The sequence below is a fragment of the Convolutriloba macropyga genome, chromosome 4, assembly GCF_964194025.1.
Source record: "Convolutriloba macropyga chromosome 4, txConMacr16.3, whole genome shotgun sequence".
Classification (NCBI taxonomy): domain Eukaryota; kingdom Metazoa; phylum Xenacoelomorpha; order Acoela; family Convolutidae; genus Convolutriloba; species Convolutriloba macropyga.
In genome coordinates, this window is record NC_134471.1 from 74,432,586 (window position 1) to 74,459,213 (window position 26,628).

At 38.7% G+C, this 26,628-nt stretch overlaps 1 protein-coding gene across 5 annotated transcripts in view; it reads right to left on the reverse strand.

Annotated features, from left to right (window-relative positions):
- The window catches only part of LOC142337894 (uncharacterized), a 164,393-nt gene that overhangs the window by 82,280 nt on the left and 55,485 nt on the right, over nt 1-26,628 (reverse strand). For all 5 annotated transcript variants that reach the window (XM_075387516.1, XM_075387515.1, XM_075387514.1 and 2 more), the window contains one exon: nt 50-129. In XM_075387516.1, the coding sequence (XP_075243631.1) occupies nt 50-129 (80 nt within the window). The remainder of the gene's footprint in view (nt 1-49; nt 130-26,628) is intronic.

Genomic DNA, 26,628 nt, shown 5'->3' on the forward strand with positions numbered 1-26,628 from the left:
CGCACTACTCCTGGTAATTAATTTCTCATTACAGGACATAAAAACTCACTTTTTTAGACTTGGGAATGCAGTCCTCATTCTCTGCTGTACCTCTGCACGTCTCCTCATCATGTACAACCACGCCACAGTCTAAATTAGCAAAACACGATGAGCGTCTCCTCTCAAAGGCGTAACCGGGACTCGAACCCACTCCCGCGATATAATCAACACTCGGATCAAAATTAACGTGGTTTTTACTCCCTCTCCTTATTGCGGATTTATGTGAAGAACTGCGGGCTACGTTGCAAGTTGATACTAGTGATTCTCTTGATTGTTTTTCAGAAAAGGATTCCGGGCGGGCGCGTGGTGGCATTCTAACTTTGAACTGGGATAAAGAATCGTTAAAAGAAGGAGTAGGAATAGCTTCAGGATTGCTGTTACGACGGTCTGGTCGCCTCTTTGAAGAAAAGAACTTATTCATCTTCAAACTAACAGCGAGCAAGCATTGTGCGAAAATTTACAGCTAACAATAACTCACAACAAGTACACAACAAACAAACAATAAATAATAGCAAATCAAAGATTTGAAAAGAATTGCGAACCGTCCATAATAAAGTATATGAAAAAATTATTTGCACGATTACACAAATTTAACAGAATGGTAGCTACTTAAGTAGCAGTAAGTAAAACAGCTAAATCTCTAACAAAAACAGCTAATGCGAAAATTAACAGCTGAAAATTCTTATTCATCCGATTTTGTTCTTTTAGATGACTTTACATAAATTCGAATTATCGCCGATTTGTAGATAACCTGAACGCGAAATCATCGATAGAATCAAACAACTAAAATGATGAAATTAGAATCACGGTTTTCTGTAAATTCAAAGGTTTTTAAGAGGTGTAACTGTTAAGATAAACGATCAGCTCTGTCATGGTTGCTATTTCTGTCTTTATCAAGGTCGTTTGATCTGTTTACGGACCCCGATTTGAAAAACACTAACAAAAATAACACGAAGCGTAAATTCACAGAAAATATCGAATGGCACAACAATAACATAAAGGGCGGAGCTAAGTTATCATAACTTTGAATAAATAACCTAAATTGAACAATTTAATTGTACAAAATAGCGATCGCGCCAGAACGTGTCCAAATAAAAAACCAAGGACTTAAATTTTGAGAAAAACGCAACTTAAACGCAATTCTACGAATTAATAGACTCAATTTGGCGAGCTAATGGACTGTTCAAAAACATAACTAGAGCAATACAATACGCACGAAAGGCTATCAAAAGAACAAAACAACAAAATAATCTCAAATTTAAATGTATTCATAAAGCCAATCTTTGCAACTTTTGTCTAATTTGAAGCCAAAAAATTGTAATTTAAATAAAGCACTGCGGTTGTAAAATAACACAACAATGTGTTGTCCAGCTGCACACGCACAATGCATTGCAGTCTCAAACGAACAAAGTGAGTTCAAAACAATTAAATTAACTATTTAAACAATTTTGCCAAAAACGACTGACAAAAATTCATCAAGTTTGAAATGAATGAGCGTTCAGTAGCACGCCTATTACCATTCATCTAAATACAAACAACAAAACAACAACAAGTTCTAACACTTTTTGCAAAAGACAGAAAAAAAATTTACAAAGAACTTTTTTTTGCTAATAATGTAACATGATTCGTGATTTATTGCCCTTTGAATTTAACAGAGAGAATTTGAAGTCTGGTAACAGTCTGGTGGCATTTTGAATAAAGCATTTCTTGGCAATTTTTATACTTCAGCCTTCTAATTGATAGCAAAAATTCTCAAAATGACTTACTCCATTGTCAGTCTTAGATAGAATAATTCATTGAAAGAGCCTTATCTTGCTGCTCTAGAGAATAAATCGTGCAGAACTTCATTCATTTCACCCCAAATTTCGGGTATGGAAATCTATTTCCGGGATAAATTTCTAATTATCCAGTTATAACTTATCATTAAAATACCATAAAAGTTGAAAGTAATAACAACAGAAATTAATCTCACGGCGTGTTGTAATCAGTTATATTTCCGAATTGAAAGAGCTTTGAAAATCGAATCTATTCGAGGAGCTGAGGAAATTCAGTATAAAATAGGGCAGAACCCTCTTATTCAAGATGACGGCTCGTGCGAGTGTTGTGCGGGAAACATTTTTCCAACTTTAAGTGACAAATTTGGTCTGAATTTAACCTAAGGGATACCTATGCGATAATGAAGAGGCACTCTGTCGCGAAAACCAAGCAGCCACATTTCAATACCAGTTAAATTACACTGCCTGCACTTCTCTTTAAAAAATTTCCGTAGTTTTCTAGATAACCCAAATAATTCTCCCAAAATATCTAATAATATTGAAGTTTCCCGCACACAACAGCAAAGATATGAATAGCTACAGAAATTAAGATTTTTACCTAAAAAATTATTAAGTTTACCATAGTCCCCTTTTCATTAAGTTCTCATTTTGCAAGGACATAGACGTCATAGTGCTCTACAAAATCCGGATGGGGATAAAATAACTACATTGAATTTCAGTTTTCAAGACTCCAAATTAGCCTCCACGATTATTTCGGGATGGAAAAGGAAAAAAAAATATTAAAGCATATCTCGGTAGACCTTCTATGGATTCAGGCATGCAGGCCCCTGTTTTCTCAAAGTGATCAATATCGGAGATGCAATTAGTTAAAATCTCAATATTGAAACATAAACCGACTGACGTCGGACAAATTGCTCTCGAAAAGCGGGGAAATTTAATTCAGAGGTGGCATTAGCCTAGATAATTTCTAATGGGTGCAAAAGGGGTCTAGGAAATAAAGCACACGGAAAAAAAACTCCCACCTGTTTATAATAGGAAATAACCCCCCCCCCCCCTCCCCGGAAAAAAATCCATATTAAAGAGGACCAACAATGCGATAGAAGGTTTCCATAGATGAGTTGAATCGATGCTTTAAATTAACCAGCCCGAAATTTTTTGGAGGCGATACACAGACAACAATGTACCGTAGCACAACCAATAAGGGGGAAGCAGGTAGTTAAAGAAAGTAAGAATCACGGCAGAATAAAACTAATTGTTTATGCCGCACACGAATATCAACCATTAGAATATTTGCCAGCAATTGCTTCAAACATTTTGAGAAACTGTTTCAAATTTCTGCTTTTTATCTTTGTAATTGTTCCGACCCTCTTGAGGGGGGAGGAACTATATACTCAAATGGGTTTTTTTTGTTCCGTGAATTTTCGCCGCTCGATATATTCATCGTAGAGAGTTGAGACTGGTATCATTAGAAAGCTCGTCCAGCGTAGAATATGGAATTAAAAAGATTTTTTTAATTTTCGTTTTCTACAGGGAGTTATCGAGGTTTAAACTTCTGAGAAAAGAAGAGTGAATTCACGTTGTTTTTATTCACATTTTCCGGAATTTTTGCCTAAATTTTCGTCAATTTTGCTAAAATTTGTTATAATTTTTAAGAATAGTTTCGTTGATTTTAATTTTGAAGACGAACAAGCATTGTTGATTGTTTTGATTTAATTTGTTTGGTCAAAAAATCTGGATAAACATTTCAAAATTTAGCCTTTCTCATCAAAAACAGCACGAAATAAGCTACTTTAGTCCACTTTGATTAAATTTGCCGACAGTAAAACCCCAAACAACACTCAAACAATCTTTGTAGACTCAGAGGGGGGCTATTTCTACTTCAGAGTCCGCTGAGAGTGCACTGTAGTTAAAACTTTGCCGTTTTTTGCTAACTTTACTCGTTGATTATCAAAAATGCAGAATTTATTTTGAGTTTTCAACTAACAAATTATCTATATCTACAACATTCGGAAAATCAATTGTTCCTAACGGAGAATAAGTATTAGCAGAGCTAGTTTTCGGCCATTCTTGGAATGTTACAATCCAAAAAAAATCGGGTTGTAATCAGTCGGTCTTTTTTAAAAAAAAGAGACTTTTTAATAATAAAGAACAGAACATATCAAATCAAAGCTCAGGAGTGATAGGTCCAACCAATTCGCTTGCTAAGCAGCTCCAAGTTAATGCATTTAGTTTTTTAATTGAAAGTTTATGGTCGTTTCGTTTTTTAAAAATAATTGACTTTTCAATAAATAATGGCTTAATTAACTTTTCCTATTTTTTTCTTAATTTGTTCAACTTCCAGCTCAGTGTCAGCAAAGAAAGACTGCTTCTTTTTTCTACTGATTTAACATTTATTCTCGGTTGCAGTTTTAAGCCTGAAGTTATTGTTTTCTGGCTTTGATACTACAAGATTTCAGATTTTTGTTTGTTTTGATATTTGCCAGTTTTTCACGTTTTCTAATTTTGTCACATTATCACATTATTGACAGTTCTCATGTCACCTTATTAGCATTCAGAATCAGGCACAATTGAACATAATAAAATTCTGAAAGATATACATCATCGTTTTAACGGCCTCGACGCCTCCTTCTTGAAGAAATCAATTGAATTTTTTAAATTTTGTCTCTAACTGTCATTTATACTTTGTCGTTTCGGTCGTATGAAATTTCCTGTATAGTGATAGCTTTCATTGGCTTTTCATGGAAGAATAGAAGAACCCATATTCTGATATTAGTAGATAGCTGATGGCTTTCATGACTTTGAAAACAATCGTTTTCCAAAATTTTAAAAAAAACTTTTTAACTTCGCAATTTTGTTCTTTTTATGTTTCTTTTTGTTACCTAATCTCGTTAGTTAATTACAGGTCAAATATGAAATTATGGTTGTCAAGGGAATAAAAGGGATTGGTGTCCCAAAATCTTTTTATTAAAGAATTTGTTATGACCTTACTGGCTTCGACACCGGTTTTTCACAAAAAAAGTAAATTAATTTGATTTTTGTCATATTTGACGTTCTTTTTGCAGATGCAAGAAATATTCTGGATAAGATAATTACAGGTCTCGAGGGCTTCTTTTTTAATGAATAAACGACCCTATTTAAATAGCTCTTTTTGTAATTAAAGCCTTTCATGACATTGAAGGTAATTTTGTTTGGAAAAAAAAATTAAAAGTATTACATTATTTAGCAGCTTTTTTGTCTACTTGTTACCTATTCTTATTGATGAATGGCCACGTACTACATTAAAGAAGGCGCAATCAAATATGTTTTGAGTGCCAAAATTGGGCTGGACGGTTTTGACAGCGTTTTCTGGCAAGTTTCAATGGAAATTTTGTTTGTTCTTTGTTGCTCTTTTTAGCCGCTTTAAAAAATGAATAAGGACAGGTCCTAATAACCTTTTTATGGACTGGTCGCATATGTCTTCTGGTGATTTATAAGTTATTTTTGTTTAGTTTTAGGTTATCTGACGGTATGTTGACTTTGTTATTAAATTTAGTTTTTAAGAGGGACATAAATTTTTTGATGTAATTAATGTTTGTTGTTGTTGTTTGATTTTGCTGTTCGTCTTGACTCTCTTTCTTAATATTGACATATTACAGCAATCTAATGCATCAATTTTTACTCCACTGAGTTATTTGCTTTGGAGGCTATCTTATCGTTCATACAGAATTTTTTGAAAAAGACTTGGGCTTTTTTGGGATTCGCAAAAAATTATTTTTGGGTTTTTCTATCTGTTCCTCATTTGGTAGACAATTATGCCAAAATTGTGGATGGGCGGGGTCGGAACCTTATGTGCCATCGCACATTACCGAGCCGCCTTGTTGTGTTAGAAAATAATTCATTCAATTTAATTTGATTGATTATACATCTAGAGAGTTGAAATTGAAAGAATGTTCTAGAAAACAGTCAACATAGACACACATTCGAGGACACACATTCGAGAGCAATTAACAATGATTATCTTATTCAGAAATTAGACGATCTCTAAAAGCACTGTACAGAGACTTGATGCCTTCAAGTCTTACCAGTTTATCCGCTTTTTTAAAAGAAAATAGTCAGCCCAAAAATCGAGCAAGCGAAAATTCACATAAAGACCAACAGGAAAATAAATCTTGTAAATAAATTTATTTGTAAAAAATAGCGATCGCGCAAGAACGTGTCCAAATAAATAACCAAAGACTTCTTAATTTTTGAGAAAAACGCAACTTAAACGCAATTCGACGAATTAATAGACTCAATTTGGCGCGCTAATGGACTGTTCAAAAACATAACTAGAGCAATAGTTTTCTCTAAGTGATCAATATCGGAGATGCAATCGGAGATGCAAAAATCGAGCTAGCGAAAATTCACATAAAGACCAATAGGAAAATAAATCTTAGTGATAAAATACATTTTCTCTGTAATTTTACAACTTTGCCTTTCTCTAAATACAGGCACAATGAGCTTGATTCTGGTGGCCTGAAAAAAATTTAACTTCAAAAGTTTTCCCAGTAATAAAATTTTTCTGAGGTAGAGTCTTGAGGTGCGCCGAAAACTTAAGAATTAAGTTTTTAGTAGCGCAATGCGAAGGGAGGAAGTAGTACAATTAACGTATGATATGTAGGGAATCTGAGGCATGTATGTGCAGATTGACCACTTACGAAGCGGCTCATTGTTTACGTAAATCTTGAAAAAAAATTACACGCCTATCGCAGACAGTAAATAGTTAAATGTGTTCCACTGCCCTTGAGTAAAAATTTATCCAAGCAGTTACTGAAAGATAAAGAACATCACTTTTGGTTAAATTGAGAGCTGAGAAATCACTCAAAGTATTTTGTTCTAAACTGGAGTAATCTCAGGCAGCCAATATCGGCTGAAAATAATAGCCAGCCTCCAAAAAAAAACTCCAAATTGAAACAGCCGTAAAACAGCCGTATTCATAAAAACAGGACTCCAATTTTCCATTAGTCAAATTGTCGTTGAAGGTTAAATGCAGCCCAAAAATAGCAAAGACAATGTAACGTGCACTTTGTTCGTCCCAACAACAAACAATTTTCCTTGAGGAACTGTTTTGCGTTGCTGATGTTGCTAATCGATCTATTTTCACACGCCTTAATGTCTGCTACCAGAAATAAAAAGTAAAATGCTATTATTTCACGGAATTTTTGCGTGAATTCTTCCGATGTTATATTTTTCCTTTGACTTATTGACATAAAAAAGAACATACCGTGTAATTAGCAGCGTGAAAATAACGTTGCCATTTGAATTTATATTGGAGTAGCGAGAGAAACGTTTACAGTCAAAATGAGAATCAAAATCTACAAATTAGTAACCAAAGCTACAAGGAGCAACAACTAGTTTACGACTGCAACAACTAGTTCATAAGAGCAGTTAAAAACGCAACAAAATGAACAGAGACGTAAAAACGCAGAGCAACGTAGAAAATGAAGAGCAACGTAAAACGTAATAATTCTTCACAAAATTTTCCATTTAGAAAAAAGACCAGCTCAATTCAATTGAGGAAGATGTAAAAATAATGGTGTCCCACTTTTTCACCTCTATGATTCAACCCCGATCATTTCATCCCTATGATTCAACCCAGATCTTTTTACCACCGATTTTAGTTCGCAAGTTCGGGATACTAAGGGTTTAGGTTAAGATTTTATTGATTAACGCAGTTAATTCATACAATACGGGATAATCAGGGTTTGAGTGAAGGTTTCGTGTTGAAAAGTTTGCGGGGTTAAATGATATAGGGGTGAACAGAAGGGGAATAAAGAACCTTATTTCCTGGTTTCTGAAAAATACTTAAAGAGACATATCTTATAAAACAAAAGTAGTTGGCAGACTGCCAGAAAATAGCCAAAATAGCTTCGTAGATCTGCAGTCTTAAAAACAGTAAAAAGACAGACCAAGAAAGAAATTTATTCTTTTCATTAAGGGCTGAGCTGTTATATTTTGATTAAGAATCTGTATAAGTCATTGCTGCCTCTATTAGCTGCTCTCAAATAACCTTTGTTAAGAGTAACACACATTCGCTTGACCTTATCTCTTTGAATCACAGTAAACAAAAGTCAATTTCAAAGTCATTTTTGAGAGTAAGTCACGTGTGAACAAAAACAAAATCACGCGAATGAACAAAAAATTGCTCCACTGAGAGTGAAAAATGACGTCACCCACGCAATTCAGTTTAAATTGCATGAACGAAAAGCAGATTTGAAGTGATTGTGACGTCATATGGTCGCAACAAAAATCTTGACGCCGAAATAAAAAACAACCGGAAGAATTCCGGAAGCGACTCGAAGCGTCAACAGTACACAAAAAAACCGTAATTGCACCTGAAACCATCACCTTTTGTATTAAATCATTACCTCATTACCTCCTCAGGTCTCTAAAAATTGGTGAAATTTAAACCAATGTCACCAAGAGAACCAAAAAGCAGCAAAATCTTACATTATTGAAAACCTTTGGTAATTTTAAAATTCCGAAAAAAATAGGATGGTCAAAAAACTGATAGGCTCAAAAAGCAGAAAACGCTATCAATCGAACTTAAAAAATCATGATTTTGGTCTCAAAAAGATCACGAAAGCAAACGGCAGATAATAATCTGAGAAACTAAGTTAAATTTTCAAAAGTTCAAATTTAAGAATCATAAAATCACTACAATTAGATTTTTAATCACTGCAATTAACACAAAAACAACACATACTGCTTCCTTGTTGTATATATGCTAGACAAAATGATTTCATACTAAGTCAAAAATTAAAATCATAGAAAACACAAGCAACAGAATATTATTCAAACGCAAAAAAAAAAAAAACGTTTAAGAAAAATACCAAGGCCGCAAAAAAAAAATGAAAAGTATTAAGTCAAAATTTTGGAGAAGGCTTTCTAGCAAACTCTCAGTACTGCCTTATGTTGAATGAAATCAATTGCAAACCAAAATAATGACGAAAATCTAAGAAAAAGCTGAAGTCACTCAATTTTTTAACAACTGAAAAAATTAATATAACGAAAAAACTGTAGGTGCCAGGAAAAATATAGAATGATACAAACTAGAATGTGAAGAATATGGACACAATGTAAGAAACACCGTAACAAAAAAGACTAATTCTTGATTTTTGAAAGTTAAAAGTAAAAAAGTCAAGAAAAACGAATACATTTCATTGTTCAGGAATCGAGACATAGAAAAAACAAGTCATCCGAGACAAAGAGCCATCTTCCTGAACAGAACAAAAAAGTAAAACCAGTATCCAAACATACGAAACATTGACACATTTTGCAAAAAAATGGTCAAAAAATCTTTAACACTGAATTTGTTAAAAAAATTTTAACTGTTTTTCAAAAACTTAATGCCAAAAGTGATTGAATTTTTTTAAAGGAAATCAAAGTTCCTGATATTTGACAAAACTAATATTGCAAGTAATTAAAACCAAAATAAACAAAAAAACAGAAAAATTGGATAAAAACTACCAAAATCGGATTAGCATATGTACAATTTTACAAAACAATTACATAGAGGTAGAAAGAGGCGTTGGGGATATGAATTATCAAAGTGAAGTCGCCATATTAACTGAATTTTGAAAAAGGCGGCTGAAAGATTCAAAAATCAACTAAAAAACAAGAAAGATGTGCCAATTTTGAACTTGAAACGCATTTTCAGGCTCTGCAAAACACTGTGGGGTTTACATTTCAATTTAGCATCGAATAAAAATTATTTCTGCAAAAAAAACCAAACGAAAAACGGCGAAACGAAAAACGGCAAAAAACGGCCTCTTAGACGAAAAACGGCAAAAAACGGTTATCTATATGTGCCATTCTGTCAAAAAATACTTTTCAAAGTCAAATAGCCATTCACTAAACGCAGCGCATAATGAAAAAAACTTCTCTCGCTAAGAAAAAATTAGTTCGTATGGCAAATTTAAACATAACCGACTAACGTCGGGTGAATTGCTCTCAAACGACCGGCGAGCGGTTGGCTTCGTCAGTAGCTAGCCACGGGCGACGGGGGGGTGCACCGGGGGCTGATGGGGGCAACACTGGGTTGGGGGGCAACAGCGTTGTGGGGGGCAACAGCGCGGTGGGGGGTGGAGGCAATAGTGGGGGTGGGAGGGGGGGGAGGGGTCAACAGGGGGGGTCAACAGGGGGGGGGGGTCAACTTCTTAGAACCGCCCATCACACCATAAGTATAAGTCTCCAAAACAGTTTGAGATGAAACAGAGCTGAAAGGCTCTAAGAGCACTTAATGCCCGTTGGGTGCCACCACCTGTTTATCCCGTTTTTGAGGACGAAAAGTCAAAAGCGTCAGACGAAAAATCGGTTAAGCAAAAAATCGCATAAAAAAAGACCGACAGGACTAATATAATTGCTACAAACTTCGTTTGAGAGCAATTAATCACTTTCGCTTTTAGGTCAAAACAGCGTCTGAACTAATAGTACTTCCGGTAAAAACCTTAAGAAAACCAATACTCCTCTTCGAGTCGTAAAAAAACCAAAGTAAGGCCAATAATAGCCTCAGCTATCGCTTCGCGGCTATTAATAAGACTCAAAAACGCTGAGAAGTAAAGTGATCAATAATATCGAGAAAGTTCTTGGTTTAAAAAAGCCGAATAGAATCATTACTTGATTGTCGAGAGATAAAATAACGAACCATGCCGCAATCTATCGAACTGGTTGCCATAAAACCATAAACTTGAAGACAAACAGATACAATAATCTACGGCACTTAACTAAGATATTCTCAAAATCCTATCAATCAAAATTGGGAGAAATGTGACTCCCCGCAATATACATAGCAGAAGTCTAGCACCCAGACTTAGTTCCAATAAACTGAATCCTCTCTAAGACAGAGCTAATCTCAAATGCGCTACGTTTGTTCTGTCAACTTATAGCCCTAAATGCATCAATCAATCATAAATATTTCGAGTACCTTAAATCACTAGTTGAAATGCATTTTTTGCGAGAACTTGGTCAATATCACGGGTCGCTCCTATCCTCATATGTGGAATTGAAGCTATTTGATGGGCCAATAAGTTTGGCCCCATTAACCCGGAGAGAGAGAAAGATCGGTTTTGATGATAATAAGACACGAAAATGTTACAATTAACACCAATTTCCCCAAAAATATACAGGGGGCAACGGTAACGGTGGCAGAGTGTCTATGACTGTATGGGGCCCTTAAGGCCTGAACGATGTGCAGGGGTGAAAATGTGGGCAGGGTGAAGTGAGATTGGCTGAAGGGGTGGTGGTGGGGGTCAATTTCTTATAACCGCCCGTCACACCATAAGTATAAGTCTCCAAAACAGTTTCTGTGAATCGCATACTTGGAGACTAGTGAGCTGAAATGCTCTAAGAGCACTTAATGCCCGCTGGGCGCTACTTGTTTATCCCGTTTCTGAGGACGAAAAGTGAAATGGGTCATTTTGAAGGGGAAGTAAGTCACGAGTAATTATACCTCTAATCACGCCAATGACAAGAAACAGTCCACTAAGAGTGAAAAAAGACGATATCTATGAAATTTAGTTGAAATTGAATGGAAGAAAAACAGATTCAAATTAAGCGTGATGTCATATGGCCGATAAAAGCCTTGATTGACGACAAGATAAAATGAAATTTGCCCATTATGTACCGTAAACACTTCGCAAAAACAACAAGGCGACTCCAACGACGACAAAGACCCCACTTAGTACTACGCGTTGCACATAGAGTTCCCTCAATTACCTTGGAGGACTTATTACCACGACCAGCTGGAAAGCTATAACAATGAAAAAAGGATTAGATTTCGAATATAACGCGCTTTTATTGAAGACAAAACCATTAGAAGAAACGTCAACTTTTGAAACTTTTGATTGTTTTCCCTAGATTTTTGCAAAAATAACACATACAATCAATACTAAAACATAGCTGGCAGATTGCCAGAAAATAGCCGCAATAGATTCGTAGATCGGCAGTCTAAAAAAAAACAGTAAAAAGACAGACCAAAAAAATTCGTCTTTTCATTGAAGGCTGATCTGTTATATTTTGATTAAAAATCTGTATAAGTTATTGCTGCATCTCAAATAACCTTCATTTAGAGTGACACACACCCATTTGACCTTATTTCTTTGAATTAAAGTAAAAATAAGTCAATTTCAAAGTGAGGAAGTCATTTTTGAGAGTGAGGTAAGTCAAGTGTGACCAAAAATTTAATCACCCGCATGAACAAAAATTGGCTCCACTAAGACCGAAAAATGGCGTCACACATGCAATTCAGTTGAAATTGCATGAACGAATGAACAAAAAGTGGCTGTGACGTCATATGGTCGTAACAAAAATCATGACGACGAAATATAAAACATAGCAGAACAAGTCCTGACGTACAATTCAAAGAATTTTCATTGACTTAACAGACCACTAGACCTAGAACGGACTATGAATGGATTGGAAAAACCATTTAGAAAAAAATCCTATCCAAAGAAGTGAAAAAACAGTAAAAATAAAAGTGAAATTGCCGCATTTGAACAAAAACCACTAGCGAGAAAGCGAATTTTTGTTCAAACACCGTTTTCTCACTCTACTTTAAACTTAGAGCGGAAAAATTTCACGCCGCAAAACCACTCGCTTTTGCGCTCCACTTCCTGTTTCGGCGTGACCAAAATCACAACTCCAATTTGACTTCAAAAATCATGAAAACGTGTGAACAGATCTTTAAAAAAAAGACAGCGCCCCAATAGAATTCAAATTCTTTGAATTGTAGAAAACCGCGAGAAGGCCAATAATAGCTCCAGCTATCGCTGTGCAGCTATTAATAAAACATAGCTGGCAGATTGCCAGAAAATAGCCGCAATAGATTCGTAGACCGGCAGTCTAAAAAAAACAGTAAAAAAAACAGACCAAAAAAATTCGTCTTTTCATTGAAGGCTGATCTGTTATATTTTGATTAAAAATCTGTATAAGTTATTGCTGCATCTCAAATAACCTTCATTTAGAGTGACACACACCCATTTGACCTTATTTCTTTGAATTAAAGTAAAAATAAGTCAATTTCAAAGTGAGGAAGTCATTTTTGAGAGTGAGTAAGTCAAGTGTGACCAAAAATTTAATCACCCGCATGAACAAAAATTGGTTCCACTAAGACCGAAAAATGGCGTCACACATGCAATTCAGTTGAAATTGCATGAACGAATGAACAAAAAGTGGCTGTGACGTCATATGGTCGTAACAAAAATCATGACGACGAAATATAAAACATAGCAGGACAAGTCCTGACGTACAATTCAAAGAAGTTTCATTGACTTAACAGACCACTAGACCTAGAACGGACTATGAATGGATTGGAAAAACCATTTAGAAAAAAATCCTATCCAAAGAAGTGAAAAAACAGTAAAAATAAAAGTGAAATTGCCGCATTTGAACAAAAACCACTAGCGAGAAAGCGAATTTTTGTTCAAACACCGTTTTCTCACTCTACTTTAAACTTAGAGCGGAAAAATTTCACGCCGCAAAACCACTCGCTTTTGCGCTCCACTTCCTGTTTCGGCGTGACCAAAATCACAACTCCAATTTGACTTCAAAAATCATGAAAACGTGTGAACAGATCTTTAAAAAAAAGACAGCGCCCCAATAGAATTCAAATTCTTTGAATTGTAGAAAACCGCGAGAAGGCCAATAATAGCTCCAGCTATCGCTGTGCAGCTATTAATAAAACATAGCTGGCAGATTGCCAGAAAATAGCCGCAATAGATTCGTAGACCGGCAGTCTAAAAAAAAACAGTAAAAAAAACAGACCAAAAAAATTCGTCTTTTCATTGAAGGCTGATCTGTTATATTTTGATTAAAAATCTGTATAAGTTATTGCTGCATCTCAAATAACCTTCATTTAGAGTGACACACACCCATTTGACCTTATTTCTTTGAATTAAAGTAAAAATAAGTCAATTTCAAAGTGAGGAAGTCATTTTTGAGAGTGAGGTAAGTCAAGTGTGACCAAAAATTTAATCACCCGCATGAACAAAAATTGGCTCCACTAAGACCGAAAAATGGCGTCACACATGCAATTCAGTTGAAATTGCATGAACGAATGAACAAAAAGTGGCTGTGACGTCATATGGTCGTAACAAAAATCATGACGACGAAATATAAAACATAGCAGGACAAGTCCTGACGTACAATTCAAAGAATTTTCATTGACTTAACAGACCACTAGACCTAGAACGGACTATGAATGGATTGGAAAAACCAGTTAGAAAAAATCCTATCCAAAGAAGTGAAAAAACAGTAAAAATAAAAGTGAAATTGCCGCATTTGAACAAAAACCACTAGCGAGAAAGCGAATTTTTGTTCAAACACCGTTTTCTCACTCTACTTTAAACTTAGAGCGGAAAAATTTCACGCCGCAAAACCACTCGCTTTTTCGCTCCACTTCCTGTTTCGGCGTGACCAAAATCACAACTCCAATTTGACTTCAAAAATCATGAAAACGTGTGAACAGATCTTTAAAAAAAAGACAGCGCCCCAATACAATTCAAATTCTTAGAATTGTAGAAAACCGAGAGAAGGCCAATAATAGCTCCAGCTTTCGCTGTGCGGCTATTAAAAAAACATAGCTGCAGATTGCCAGAAAATAGCCGCAATAGATTCGTAGACCGGCAGTCTAAAAAAAACGGTAAAAAGACAGACCAAAAAAATTTGTCTTTTCATTGAAGGCTGATCTGTTATATTTCGATTAAAAATCTGTATAAGTTATTGCTGCCTCTTTTAGCTGATCTCAAATAACCTTCATTTAGAGTGACACACACCCATTTGACCCTATCTCTTTGAATTAAAGTAAATAAAAGTCAATTTCAAAGTGAGAAAGTCATTTTTGAGAGTGAGGTAAGTCAAGTGTGACCAAAAATTTAATCACGCGCATGAACAAAAAAACTCGCTCCACTAAGAGCGAAAAATGGCGTCACACATGCAATTCAGTTGAAATTGCATGAACGAATGAACAAAAAGTGGCTGTGACGTCATATGGTCGCAACAAAAATCATGACGACGAAATAAAAAAAAAACCAAGAGAAGGCCAATAATAGCCCCAGCTATCGCGGTGCGGCTATTAATAAAATTGAGCAAAACCGACTAACGGCGGTCGAATTGCTCTCAAACGGCTGGTGAGCTGTGGGCTAGGTAATAGCCAGCTGGGCTTAGGGATGCAGCAGGTGGGTGAGCGGAGCGGGGGGTGTCAACTGATGGAGGTATGGTTGTGGAAGAGCTGTACCAGATGGAGGTCCAAATAGTGGGGTTGGCGGAGGGTGAATGGGGGGTTGAGGGATGATAAGGGGGGTCAGAACGACAGAGGGAGTCAAAAAGACTACGAATCACCCTTCACACCTTGAAATTATCTGTTTAAAACAGTTTGGTGAATCGCATAGTTAGTGACTAGTAAGGCTCTAAGAGAAGTGCTCGGCCACTTGCTGCCCTCCTAGCGTTACCTGTTTATCCCGTTTTTGAGGACGAGAAGTCAAGTGGGTCAGAAGAGAAATCGGTCAAGCAAAAAATCGCATAAAAATTACAGGACTAATATAAATGCCACAAATTTCGTTTGAAAGCAATTAAAAACGGATATTCTATGATATTCAACAAAAAGATTTTTTGTGGGGACACCTGCAATGAAAGTTACCATCAATTAGAAAAGATGACACCCGTTTGTCGTGGAAACTTTTTTGCGATCTAATTTCTATTTTCATCTAAAAATTATTCATTTTCTGTTCCAACTTTGGATGCAATTGGACACAGCACTGAGGACCATAACAGAAAGAAACTATTTGAACTGAATTTGCTTTTAAAAATTATTTTTGAATTTAATAAAAAAAACTCAAAGCGGCATTTTCGATGATGCACTGAAACAGTTTCTTATCAACCAAAAAATACCAAGATCTATATAAGACAATATTTCCGTTGATGCTAAAAGGCAATTAAGATCAGAACTAAACTTTTGGATCAGCTTTCTGCTTCTTTGCAAAATTAACTTTGGGAATAAATTTTGTCTCCCTTTCCAACGCGTTTTTAAACGCTGAAAGCGTTGTGTGCGTCTTTGGGAACAAACTTTTCAACAATGGTTCATAACTGCACAACAAAAAGACAAATCAATTGAAAGCCAGTAAGTTTTCAAAATACATATGTTTTTCACTTCATAAGAGCATAAAGTGCTCCGTGTATCCAAACTTTCTCAGTTAGTAAAAGAATCTTCATCTGTACCCCGTTTGTTATCTTTTCTTTAGTCTGATCTGCTTTCAGAGACAACGACTGGTTTTCAAGAGTTTATTTTGCTGTATGTTATTCTATAAGCTTGTATGCTTGTTAAATAATAGCTTACAAAGGTGTGGTTTATACCCGCATTTACTATCAAAGTTAAGTGTGGCACGATGAAACTCATGTATGATAATGAGTAAAAAGGTTTGGCATTGAAAGTCATGAAAAATCAAAGTTAAAGATATGACTTTTACAGCGATTATGAATACGAACTCAACAAATTTGAACTAAATAACAAGGGGAAGGATTGGGGGGCTAAACGGTTACGGACCGTTTACACTCCGGCAAGCAACAACAAAACTTAGCAAATAAATTTATCAGAAAAAGAACAAAATAATTGACATCAGAAATTCAAATTTACTGCCTCAATAGTTTCCGCTTAGGTGAGTTTTATGCATCAATTTGACATCATTGAAGGAGTATTCATTCACCCTCCGCGGCCAACGAAGAAGAAGAATCATTGTCAGTTTCAAACACCTTGCCCAATCTCACTGCGGGACGTTGCACCATGCCAGTACTGGTCTTGATGTCGAAGCTTCTTGCCACTCCATCTCTACTCACATGTGCTTTGACGATCCGACCAATGGGCCAAATTCCTCGGGGTGTAAAATCTTTGTAGAGCCAAACAACATCGTCTTCCTTGAGCTCAGCGTTGGCCTGCTGCCATTTTGTCCGTCTGTTAAGTTCCGGTACAAATTCTTTGAGAAGACGAGACCAATAGTGGTCCAAAAGGGTCTGTGACTCCTTGAAGTCTTTAATTGAAAACCGGGTTCTGTTGTTTGCCAGAGGTTTTAGGCAGAAGTGTCGTCTTCTCATCAGGAAATGATTCGGTGTTAATGGTTCCTCGTCAGTCAAAGTGCTCCCAACATGCGTCAGTGGGCGTGAATTAAGAATTCCTTCTGCCTCCGCTACGACTGTATGGAAGACTGAAAAGTTTAGTCGGCGGCTTCCGAGGACAACAAGTAGGCTTCGTTTAGCCGACTGGATAAGTCGTTCCCAAACCCCTCCGAAGTGCGGTGCCAGAGGTGGGTTGAACGTCCACTGGATGTTCTGTTGGGCCAGCTGGAGACGTATGTAATTGTTGTCTGGTTTGTAGTTTTCCTGAAAATTGAATTTCATTGCCTGGTTAGCTCCAACAAAGTTTTTCCCGTTGTCCGAAACAATGACATCAGTGTATCCTCGTCTGGATACAAAACGTCGAATAGCCATTAGTAGACAGTCAGTAGAAAGGTCCTCACAAACTTCCAAGTGTACTGCTCGTGTGACCAAGCATGTAAACATGCAGACATAAATGAGTTCTGTCTGGGTTCTGGATTTTTCAATGTGAAAGGGACCGAACATGTCCATTCCAGTATTCACAAATGGGTAGAGTTTGGAGTGCTCCGGAAAGCAAAATTTTGGTAGAGGAGCCATCTTCGGTCTGACATTGTCTGCTCGCCAGCGTCTGCAGATGAAGCAGTACTTTCCTAAAGTTCTTAGAGCTCTGCGGATTTCAACTATTATGAACGTTGCTTGGATATGTGCACGAACATGTTCAATTCCATGGTGCCCGCAGTCGTGATGTGCTTTCTCAATAAGCAGTTTGGCAACTCTGCACTTGCTGTGGAGTATCACCGGATGTTTGCTCTGAAAAGGCAATCCAGATTTTTGAATTCGTCCCTCAACCCTGAGTAGTCCGTCGCTATCCACAAAGGGTGTATATGGTAATAGTTTGTCCTTCTTGTCTAAGGGTAGTCCACTTTGAAGTCGAGAAAGTGTGTCCTTGAAATGTGTGGACTGAGATATCCTCAAGAGAAAGCTCCGAGCCTTGTTTTCGTCAGCCGCGAAGTCGTCCAAGTCGCAAGGTATGTCGCGTTTGATCAACCTCTTCAGTACGCGCACTGCTCGAAACACTGTTCTAAGTGTGCCAAGGAGTCTAGGTCAATTTGAAAATCTGTTTGGATCTACCAACGGTTTATCACTGTCCTTGACATCAACTTGAGTGGCGTATGTTTGAGCTGTTTTGTCACCGGAGAATGTCCACTCACTCTCAGGTTTGATCAGGAAAGAAGGTGCTGTTATCCACAATTTTTGAAGATCGCATGGAGCTAGACCTCTGGTACCATGATCAGCCGGGTTCATTTTTTTTGGTACGTGTCGCCAGTCGTCTTTGTTTGAGTTCTCAGCAATTTTGTTGAGCCTATTTGCGATGTACATCTTCTGTCGATCCTTTGATTTGATCCAGCTGAGTACTGCTGTGCTGTCGGTCCAAAATTTTTTGCTCTTCACATCAATTGTCATCTCGGTCTCACAGAAGCCTGCTAGTTCTGCTCCCAGTGTAGCTGCTTCGAGCTCCAGTTTGGGAATGCTCATCTGTTTGATTGGTGCCACCTTGGACTTGCTGATGACGTAGTGGGTAGCTATTGAGCCGTCAGCGGAGATTGTCCTCAGGTACACTACTGCTGATACTGCTGAAAGTGAAGCGTCTGTGAAGGTGTGCAACTCGTGAGTTCCATCGACGTTGGGAACTAAACATCTGGGGATTTGAATTGAAGGCATATTCTCGAAGTCTTCCATCTATTGCTGAATTTCGTCGTAATGTTCCTTTGATAGTAGCTGGTCCCAATTGTGTCCTTGTTTGACGACTTTTTGCAAGATGCATCTCAGTCGAATTGCAAAAGGCGAGATTATTCCAATGGGATCAAACAAAGAAGCAGCCATTGAGAGAAGCTTTCTCTGTGTGATATTCTCTCTTTCAAAGCTCAGTTTGGGTTTCGCAAAAAGAAGTTGATCGGATTCAGGGTTCCATGTTTGACCAAGTATCCTTTGTAACTTTAGAACTCCAATTCTGTCTTCCTCTGGAATCTTTTCCAGCACAGCAGGGTTATTGCTGAGAAACTTGGTGAGGTTGAATCCCCCTGTTTTGAGAACATGTTTCAGCTCAGTCGCTGTATTTGCTGCCTCTTCCTCTGTTGAGAATGTTTGAATGAAGTCATCCATGTAGAATTGTTTTGTGATTGAGTCAAAGATTTTTGGGTGTTCTTGTCTGTTATCGTTGGCGCACTTTTGCAGAACAAAAATTGCGCAGGCAGGAGAACATGTTGCTCCGAAAATGAGTCGTTGGTATTTGGATGTCCTCTCCTGACCATTGTCGCTCCACAAAAAACGGAGAGCATCTTGGTCTTCTTCTCTGATTCCAACTTGCATGAACATAGCCTCTATGTCTGCTGTTACTGCAACCTTGTACTGACGAAACCGTAGAAGAAGTCCATGTAGATTGCACAAAAGGTCCGGTCCCGTTAGCAGTGCATCGTTCAAAGAAACCCCTTTGTATTTTGAGGCTGCATTTGTCACTCGTCTTATCTTGTCTGGTTTTTGCTTGTTGATGACGGGATGATGCGGTAGGTACCAAATGTTCTTTGCGTCTTGGTTCGTAACAGCTGCTATGTATCCCTTATCCATATCATCAACGATAGTGGTCATATATCTCTGTTTTAGTTGGTTGTCTCTCTCTAATCGCTTCTGCAGGGCGTGCCACTGAACCCTTGCCATGAAATAGTTGTTGGGTAGCGTGACGTTTTCTCGCCAAGGGAGTCCAATCTCATATCTTTCCCCATTGTGATGTGTGGTCTCTGCCAAAGTCTTTATTGCCTTCTGGTCTTCTTCATTGTGTCCCTTCGTAGAACCCTGACTAAAGTTGACAACTTCAAAGGTCCAAAAAAGATGTAGAAGATTTTCGTCCGGGTCGTCAATACCTCGCTTGAGATGGTTGAAAAGAGTGATGTTGTGGTTGCTGCTTCCTTTATGGTTTGGTTGAAAGTACTCTTGTGGCACAGGGCCTGTCAAAGTCCATCCTAACAGTGTGTTGACTCCGTAGGATGTTCCTGGTTTGCCGGTAGTGAATTGTCTTGGAACAGTAGCCAGAAAAGCATCTGCCCCTATGAGTATTCCAATTTTGTTGTCACGAATTTGAGGGAAGTTGATTTCTGCCAAATGATCATGGTCTCTACAAAGTCTATTCAACATTTCTGCGGGAACAATTGGCATCTGGAACTGCTCAATGGAGGTTGCGTACACAGGAAGACTTGTCACCGGTTTTGAGCTGTGAAGTGAACCAATTCCAATCATGACATCAGCTGTTGTCACCGTGTGCTCCCCATGTAGCGAAGCTAGAGGAAGTTCTATATCTTTGGGAACTCTAATCCGAAGAGCATCAGCAATGTTTTGTGTGATCTGTGTATTTTCACTTCCACTGTCCAAAAGTGCATAGGTCTCTATGTTGAAGTCTTTGTAGAAGAGCGTGACTGGTATTGCCTGTAGTTGAATAAAAGCTCTGACCCATGTGGGTTCCCGATTTCTGCTACAAGTGTGGTTTTGCACCCGTGGAAGTTTTGATGGATCATCATTCAGTTCGTTGCTAGTCACTGATTGAAAGTGAGTGTTATTTCTGTCATTAGTTTGCTGGGGATTGATGTGCTGCTGATTGGCAGTTTGATGCGAGTTGTTGTTTCCATAGCTTGGATTACGAGGGTTGAAACTGTTTTGATTGTATCCCCTTCTGTTGTTGGTATTTGGCGTGTTACTGGTTGTTGACGAAAGCTGAGACGTTGTATGGTTGAAGTTTCTACCGTAGTTTGACTGCACCGGGTTGTTCCTGGATTGAAATCCCCCTTTACTCGTTGCTGGGAAATCACTTCTCTGCGAAGTCCTGAAGTCGTCTCGATGGAGAGTTGAATGATGAAACCCATTGCATCTGTCTACAAGACATCGAATCTTTGATTTACAAAATCCACCCTCATGTCTCTTCAAGCAATTGACACACAAGTTGTGATGCCTCACCAATTGCTGACGGTCAGCTACCGACTTGCTCAGGTATTCTTTGCAGCGACCAAGGTTGTGATCCCCAGAGCATAGTTGACAATTTGAGCTGGCTTGAAGAACTATGTTGGAGTGTTTCTGGCCTTGGAAAGGCCGTTCAACCCGGTCTGTCCTTTGTGGTCTTTGTGGAGAGACATCCTCGCAAGCCTCTGCATATGTGCTTATCCAATCTGCAAAGTCAGCCAGATTTGGCTGCTCTATTCTCATGCTCCTTACATGTTGATTCCAGCGAATCGTCATTGGTGTTGTCAACTTCTCCCTGGCAACTTTAACTACCGCAGAAGCCTTCAGGTCCGATTCGAAATGGTGAAGTCGAAAGGTCTGTACCAAACGTCTGAGGAAGGACGCAAAACTTACAAAGCTGCTGGGATCATCCATTCTGGTCCTAGGCCATTGTTCAAGTTGTGTGAGGTACGCACTCACAACATGCTGCGGCTTTCCAAACTTTCTGATAAGTTCCTGAAGGGCCTCCTCATAGAAGTCTCCGTTGTAAGAGTATCCACAGATGAAGTCTTTTGCTTTGTGAGTTACCGAAATTTGCAAGTATGTCATTTTCTGAACAGTTGAAAGAGCTGGGTTGTCGTGAATGGTTGACTTGAAAAAGCTGTACCATTGATGCCACATCAAGGGATCGCCTGAGAAATGGTCAAGACTAATCTTTGGTAGACTGAACGCATTCATCATCACTTGATGGTTGGTCCATTCAGAACTGTGCGGTCGTTGTTGGAACTGTTGCTCAGAAAAATGTTGTGGCATGAAATTGAAGTGACGGTTGGACTCTCCGTTGGGAGCGTTCATCATTTTGTTTGTCTCTGGGAATGAGTGATCCATTTGACTACCGAGCAATTGACGCGACTGCTGCTGATCCCGCGGATAGTGATTGTCTGCAAAAGTTTGAGTGAAATTGTCAGGCATTGCCTGATGTTGAAATCCGGTTGCTGTACCGGAATTCCAGTACACAGTGTCTGATGGTTGATCGCTAGAAATATTGAGGGTAGCAAAACCTTGATTTGGAACATTCACATCAACAATCGGGCAACTCTGAACCTGTTTCGCACCTTCACTGAAGCTGTGATGCTCCTGTATCGCACTGTTCTCTTTTGGTTTCTGTTGCTGAGCATTGTATTTTTCTACACTTGTTCTTTCTTTTTGAAGATCACGATGACTGTTTTTGAACGGTACACCATCATGGTCATCAGAACTGAACACCTCATCCCAGCTCTCAGTGTTTTCACCTGCATTTTGCATTGGCGTTTTACGTCTCATTCCGCTTGGTTGTTTACGTCTGCTTCCTGAAACAACTACCTTGCTGCGTATTTTGTTGGGCTCCTCCGAGGAGGTGTCGGAAGAGATGAACTTTTGATGGTTTGACCCATGAAGCAATCTGACTTTTTGTTTGGTTCTCAGCCATTTGCAATTTCTCCGTGCAGACTCTGCAGCAACAGTGTCGAACTCTTCTTGTGTCAACTGTTGTTCTATGAGTTCGTTACACATGCGATCAAGCTCCGCTTTTTGCTGTCAAAGTTCGTCAACGAGCTCTTGGAGGTCTGTTGCTGCTTCTGTTTGTTGCATTTGTTCGTCGAGTAGGTCTTGTGCTGCTTCCCACTCAATGACTTTGAACTTCATGAGTTGCATGAGTTGAGCCTTGGAGGTTGACTTTGTTTTGGTTTTGCTTGACATGGTTCTGGCTTTTTTCATTGGTTAATGGTTACTTTGTTTATGGTTGCACGATGACATTCACAAAAAACAATTATTGCACTATGAGTGTTATGAGTCACTGCACTTTTAGTTAGCACTTAAAATGTCGTTTGAACGCTTATTGTTTTTTTTGTATCTAAAAATAACTTGAATGCTATTTATACTGCTGTTGTGGACAGCTATTAATGGTTTGGTTGTCTTATGTTTTACCAAATCTTGCTTGAATGCTGTTTTTTTTAAATTATATTATGCACGCTTTGTGCTGGGGGAGGGTTTTGTCTGATCACGGTCGCAAAGAAACACCCTAACCTGGGGAGGATACTGTTTTACCTTTTAGAAAGTTTTGTGCCTAGAAACAAAAACTTTTGCACTTGCGTGTCAGCAGGTGCAAAACTGTAAATCAGAATCAGCTAGAGTATCTGTTTGAATGTAAGAAGGGCTTAATCAAACCCTGAAATTTTAAATGCTCTTTCGCTAGACTTAGGGTCAGAGAGTTTTAGCTGAACTAGAACGTGCTATAACCTAAGAAAGATCAGGCTTTGCTACCTATGTATATGTTCGACTATCCCCGTCATCAGCCTATGCGTTGGTTCAAAAGAGAACCCACAGCCTCACCCGCTCAGGCCCCAGTCAATCTTATTAGCAAATGTGGGACCTCTAGCCGCATGGACTAGAGAACTGCATTGAGCGGATTGCATCATAATGTTCGGAGTGCAATGAACGATGCAGGGGGAAGGTCATCGAACTGTAACTTACTTAGAAAGCCTGACAGCCTAGCAATTTGAAGTGCTAAAATATCAGATGGAAAAAATCTATAGCACGTTTAATTCAGCTAGGTGGTGGGATTTTTTTAAGGTGTTAGTGAAAAACTACAAGTCAGAAATTTTAAGTTGTCTCTGTATTGTGAGTCAATGGTTCGGTTTTAAAACCTAGGATGCGCCAAAAATTGTTATCTTTTCTTTAGTCTGATCTGCTTTCAGAGACAACGACTGGTTTTCAAGAGTTTATTTTGCTGTATGTTATTCTATAAGCTTGTATGCTTGTTAAATAATAGCTTACAAAGGTGTGGTTTATACCCGCATTTACTATCAAAGTTAAGTGTGGCACGATGAAACTCATGTATGATAATGAGTAAAAAGGTTTGGCATTGAAAGTCATGAAAAATCAAAGTTAAAGATATGACTTTTACAGCGATTATGAATACGAACTCAACAAATTTGAACTAAATAACAAGGGGAAGGATTGGGGGGCTAAACGGTTACGGACCGTTTACACCGTTGAAGTGTGACCAAAACGCAAAGCAACGCATAAAAAAGGACACTACACACCTTTTCACTACAACAAAACTATTCAAATTGTGAGATATTAGTTGACCACTCTCTAAGATTTGGCTTCATACATTATACGGAGTCAATGAAGCAACAATGTTGGTCAGTATATTACAAAAGCAGGGGTTTAGCAACAATATAGTAAAGTTAGCAACAAAAATCTATAAATTTACGTTAATTCAACGAAATCAAGCATCTCAGTTTTCCACAACAACTTACTAGCAACCACAGCAACCAGACCAATCATAACCGACTAAACGTCGGAAGAACTAGTCTCGAACAACTAGTGAGAGCTCTAATCAATTGCAGCCTGCTTCAGTCGGGGGGGGGGGGGGGGAGGGAGGGAGGGAGGGAGGGAGGGAGGGAGGGGGAGCTTAAATGTGACTAAGAAGTTGAATGGTGGGCTTCAAATATCCACATTAGAGGTTAACATATACCACTATTAAGATTCAAAGTAAAAAATGGCACCAGTTTCGGCGCACATTTCATTTGACTTTTAGTATCAAATTGCCGCCAATTGAGTTCAGCTGCTTGAAATTGTGATTGAGAGAGAATTTTAGATCACGCGAAACGCAAAAAGTCAAGGGAGTAAAAGTCACTCGAAAAGTCAAAATTCTCAAGCAAAAATTTTGCATCAAAACATAGCCGGTAGAATACCAGAAACGACTCGAGTCGTCTTGCATTAAGATCTCTAACCTAACCTTACCGAAATCAAAACATCAAACTAGACAAGAGAAAAAAAAGTAGCCCAACAAACCACATAAAAGTTATTCAAAAATGCCGACAATTTTTTAGGTGCGGGGGGAGCTAGGTGGGGTGGGTGCGTAGATAGGTTGGGGAGGTGGGTAGTGCTGGGGTCGTTGCGGGGATAGGTGGTGGTAGTTCGGTGTTGGAGGGGGTAAGTTGGGGGGGGGGAGGGGTGCAGGGGACGGTGGGTAGGTAGGTGTGGGGGTGTATATAGGTGGTGGGGGGGGGGGTGTTTGTGCGGCGTAGTTTAGATAAATAGGGGTACTTGTATAGCAACAAAAATCTCAAAATGACCTTTTCACCTCGAACATTACTAGCAGTTCCTAGTTACTATACATTACAAACGAAGCTACTGTTAAAGTCCAATGTTCGAAAACACAAGTCAACAATCAAAAACGGAGGTAAATGCTCGAACAGAAAGAAGTAAAAACTCAAGTCATGAACAAACTCGTTTTCTGCTAAAAAACAGCCGGTAGAATGCCGAAAACAAATCGAATCGTCATGCATTATAATCTCTAACCTAACCTTGCCGAAATCGGAACATCAAAATAGACAGGAGAAAAAAAAAGTAGCCCAACAAACCACAATAAAGTACTTTAAAAATGTCGACAAATTTTTAGGTCGGGGGGGGGGAGCTAGGTGGAGTGCATGGGTAGATAGGTTGGGGAGGTGGGTATTACTTGGGTAGTTGGGGGGTAGGTGGGGGTAGTTAGGTGAAGGGAGGGGATAGTTTGAGGGGTAAGGTTAGGTGGGGTGCGGGGGGGGGGGGGGGGTGGTGGGAGGTAGGTGGTGGGGGTAGGTAGGTGGGTGGGTGCGTAGATAGGTTGTGGATGTGGGTAGTGCTGGGGTAGTTGGGGGGATGGGTTAAGTTGGGGGGGGGGAGAGAGTAGATAGGTGATGGGGGGGGGGTTGTGCGGTGTAGTTTAGATAATTTGGGGTGACTTATATAGGAACAAAAAATCTCAAAATGACCTCTTCACCTCGAACATTACCAGCAGTTCCTAGTTACTATACATTACAAACGAAGCTACTGTTAAAGTCCAATGTTCGAAAACACAAGTCAACAATCAAAAACGGAGGTAAATGCTCGAACAGAGAGAAGTAAAAATTCAAGTCATGAACAAACTCGTTTTCTGCTAAAAAAACAGCCGGTAGAATGCCGAAAACAAATCGAATCGTCGTGCATTATAATCTCTAACCTAACCTTGCCGAAATCGGAACATCAAAATAGACAGGAGAAAAAAAAAGTAGCCCAACAAACCACAATAAAGTACTTTAAAAATGTCGACAAATTTTTAGGTCGGGGGGGGGGGGGGGAGCTAGGTGGAGTGCATGGGTAGATAGGTTGGGGAGGTGGGTATTACTTGGGTAGTTGGGGGGTAGGTGGGGGTAGTTAGGTGAAGGGAGGGGATAGTTTGAGGGGTAAGGTTAGGTGGGGTGCGGGGGGGGGGGGGGGTGGTGGGAGGTAGGTGGTGGAGGTAGGTAGGTGGGTGGGTGCGTAGATAGGTTGTGGATGTGGGTAGTGCTGGGGTAGTTGGGGGGATGGGTTAAGTTGGGGGGGGGGGGAGAGAGTAGATAGGTGATGGGGGGGGTTGTGCGGTGTAGTTTAGATAATTTGGGGTGACTTATATAGGAACAAAAAATCTCAAAATGACCTCTTCACCTCGAACATTACCAGCAGTTCCTAGTTACTATACATTACAAACGAAGCTACTGTTAAAGTCCAATGTTCGAAAACACAAGTCAACAATCAAAAAAGGAGGTAAATGCTCGAACAGAAAGAAGTAAAAATTCAAGTCATGAACAAACTCGTTTTCTGCTAAAAAAACAGCCGGTAGAATGCCGAAAACAAATCGAATCGTCGTGCATTATAATCTCTAACCTAACCTTGCCGAAAT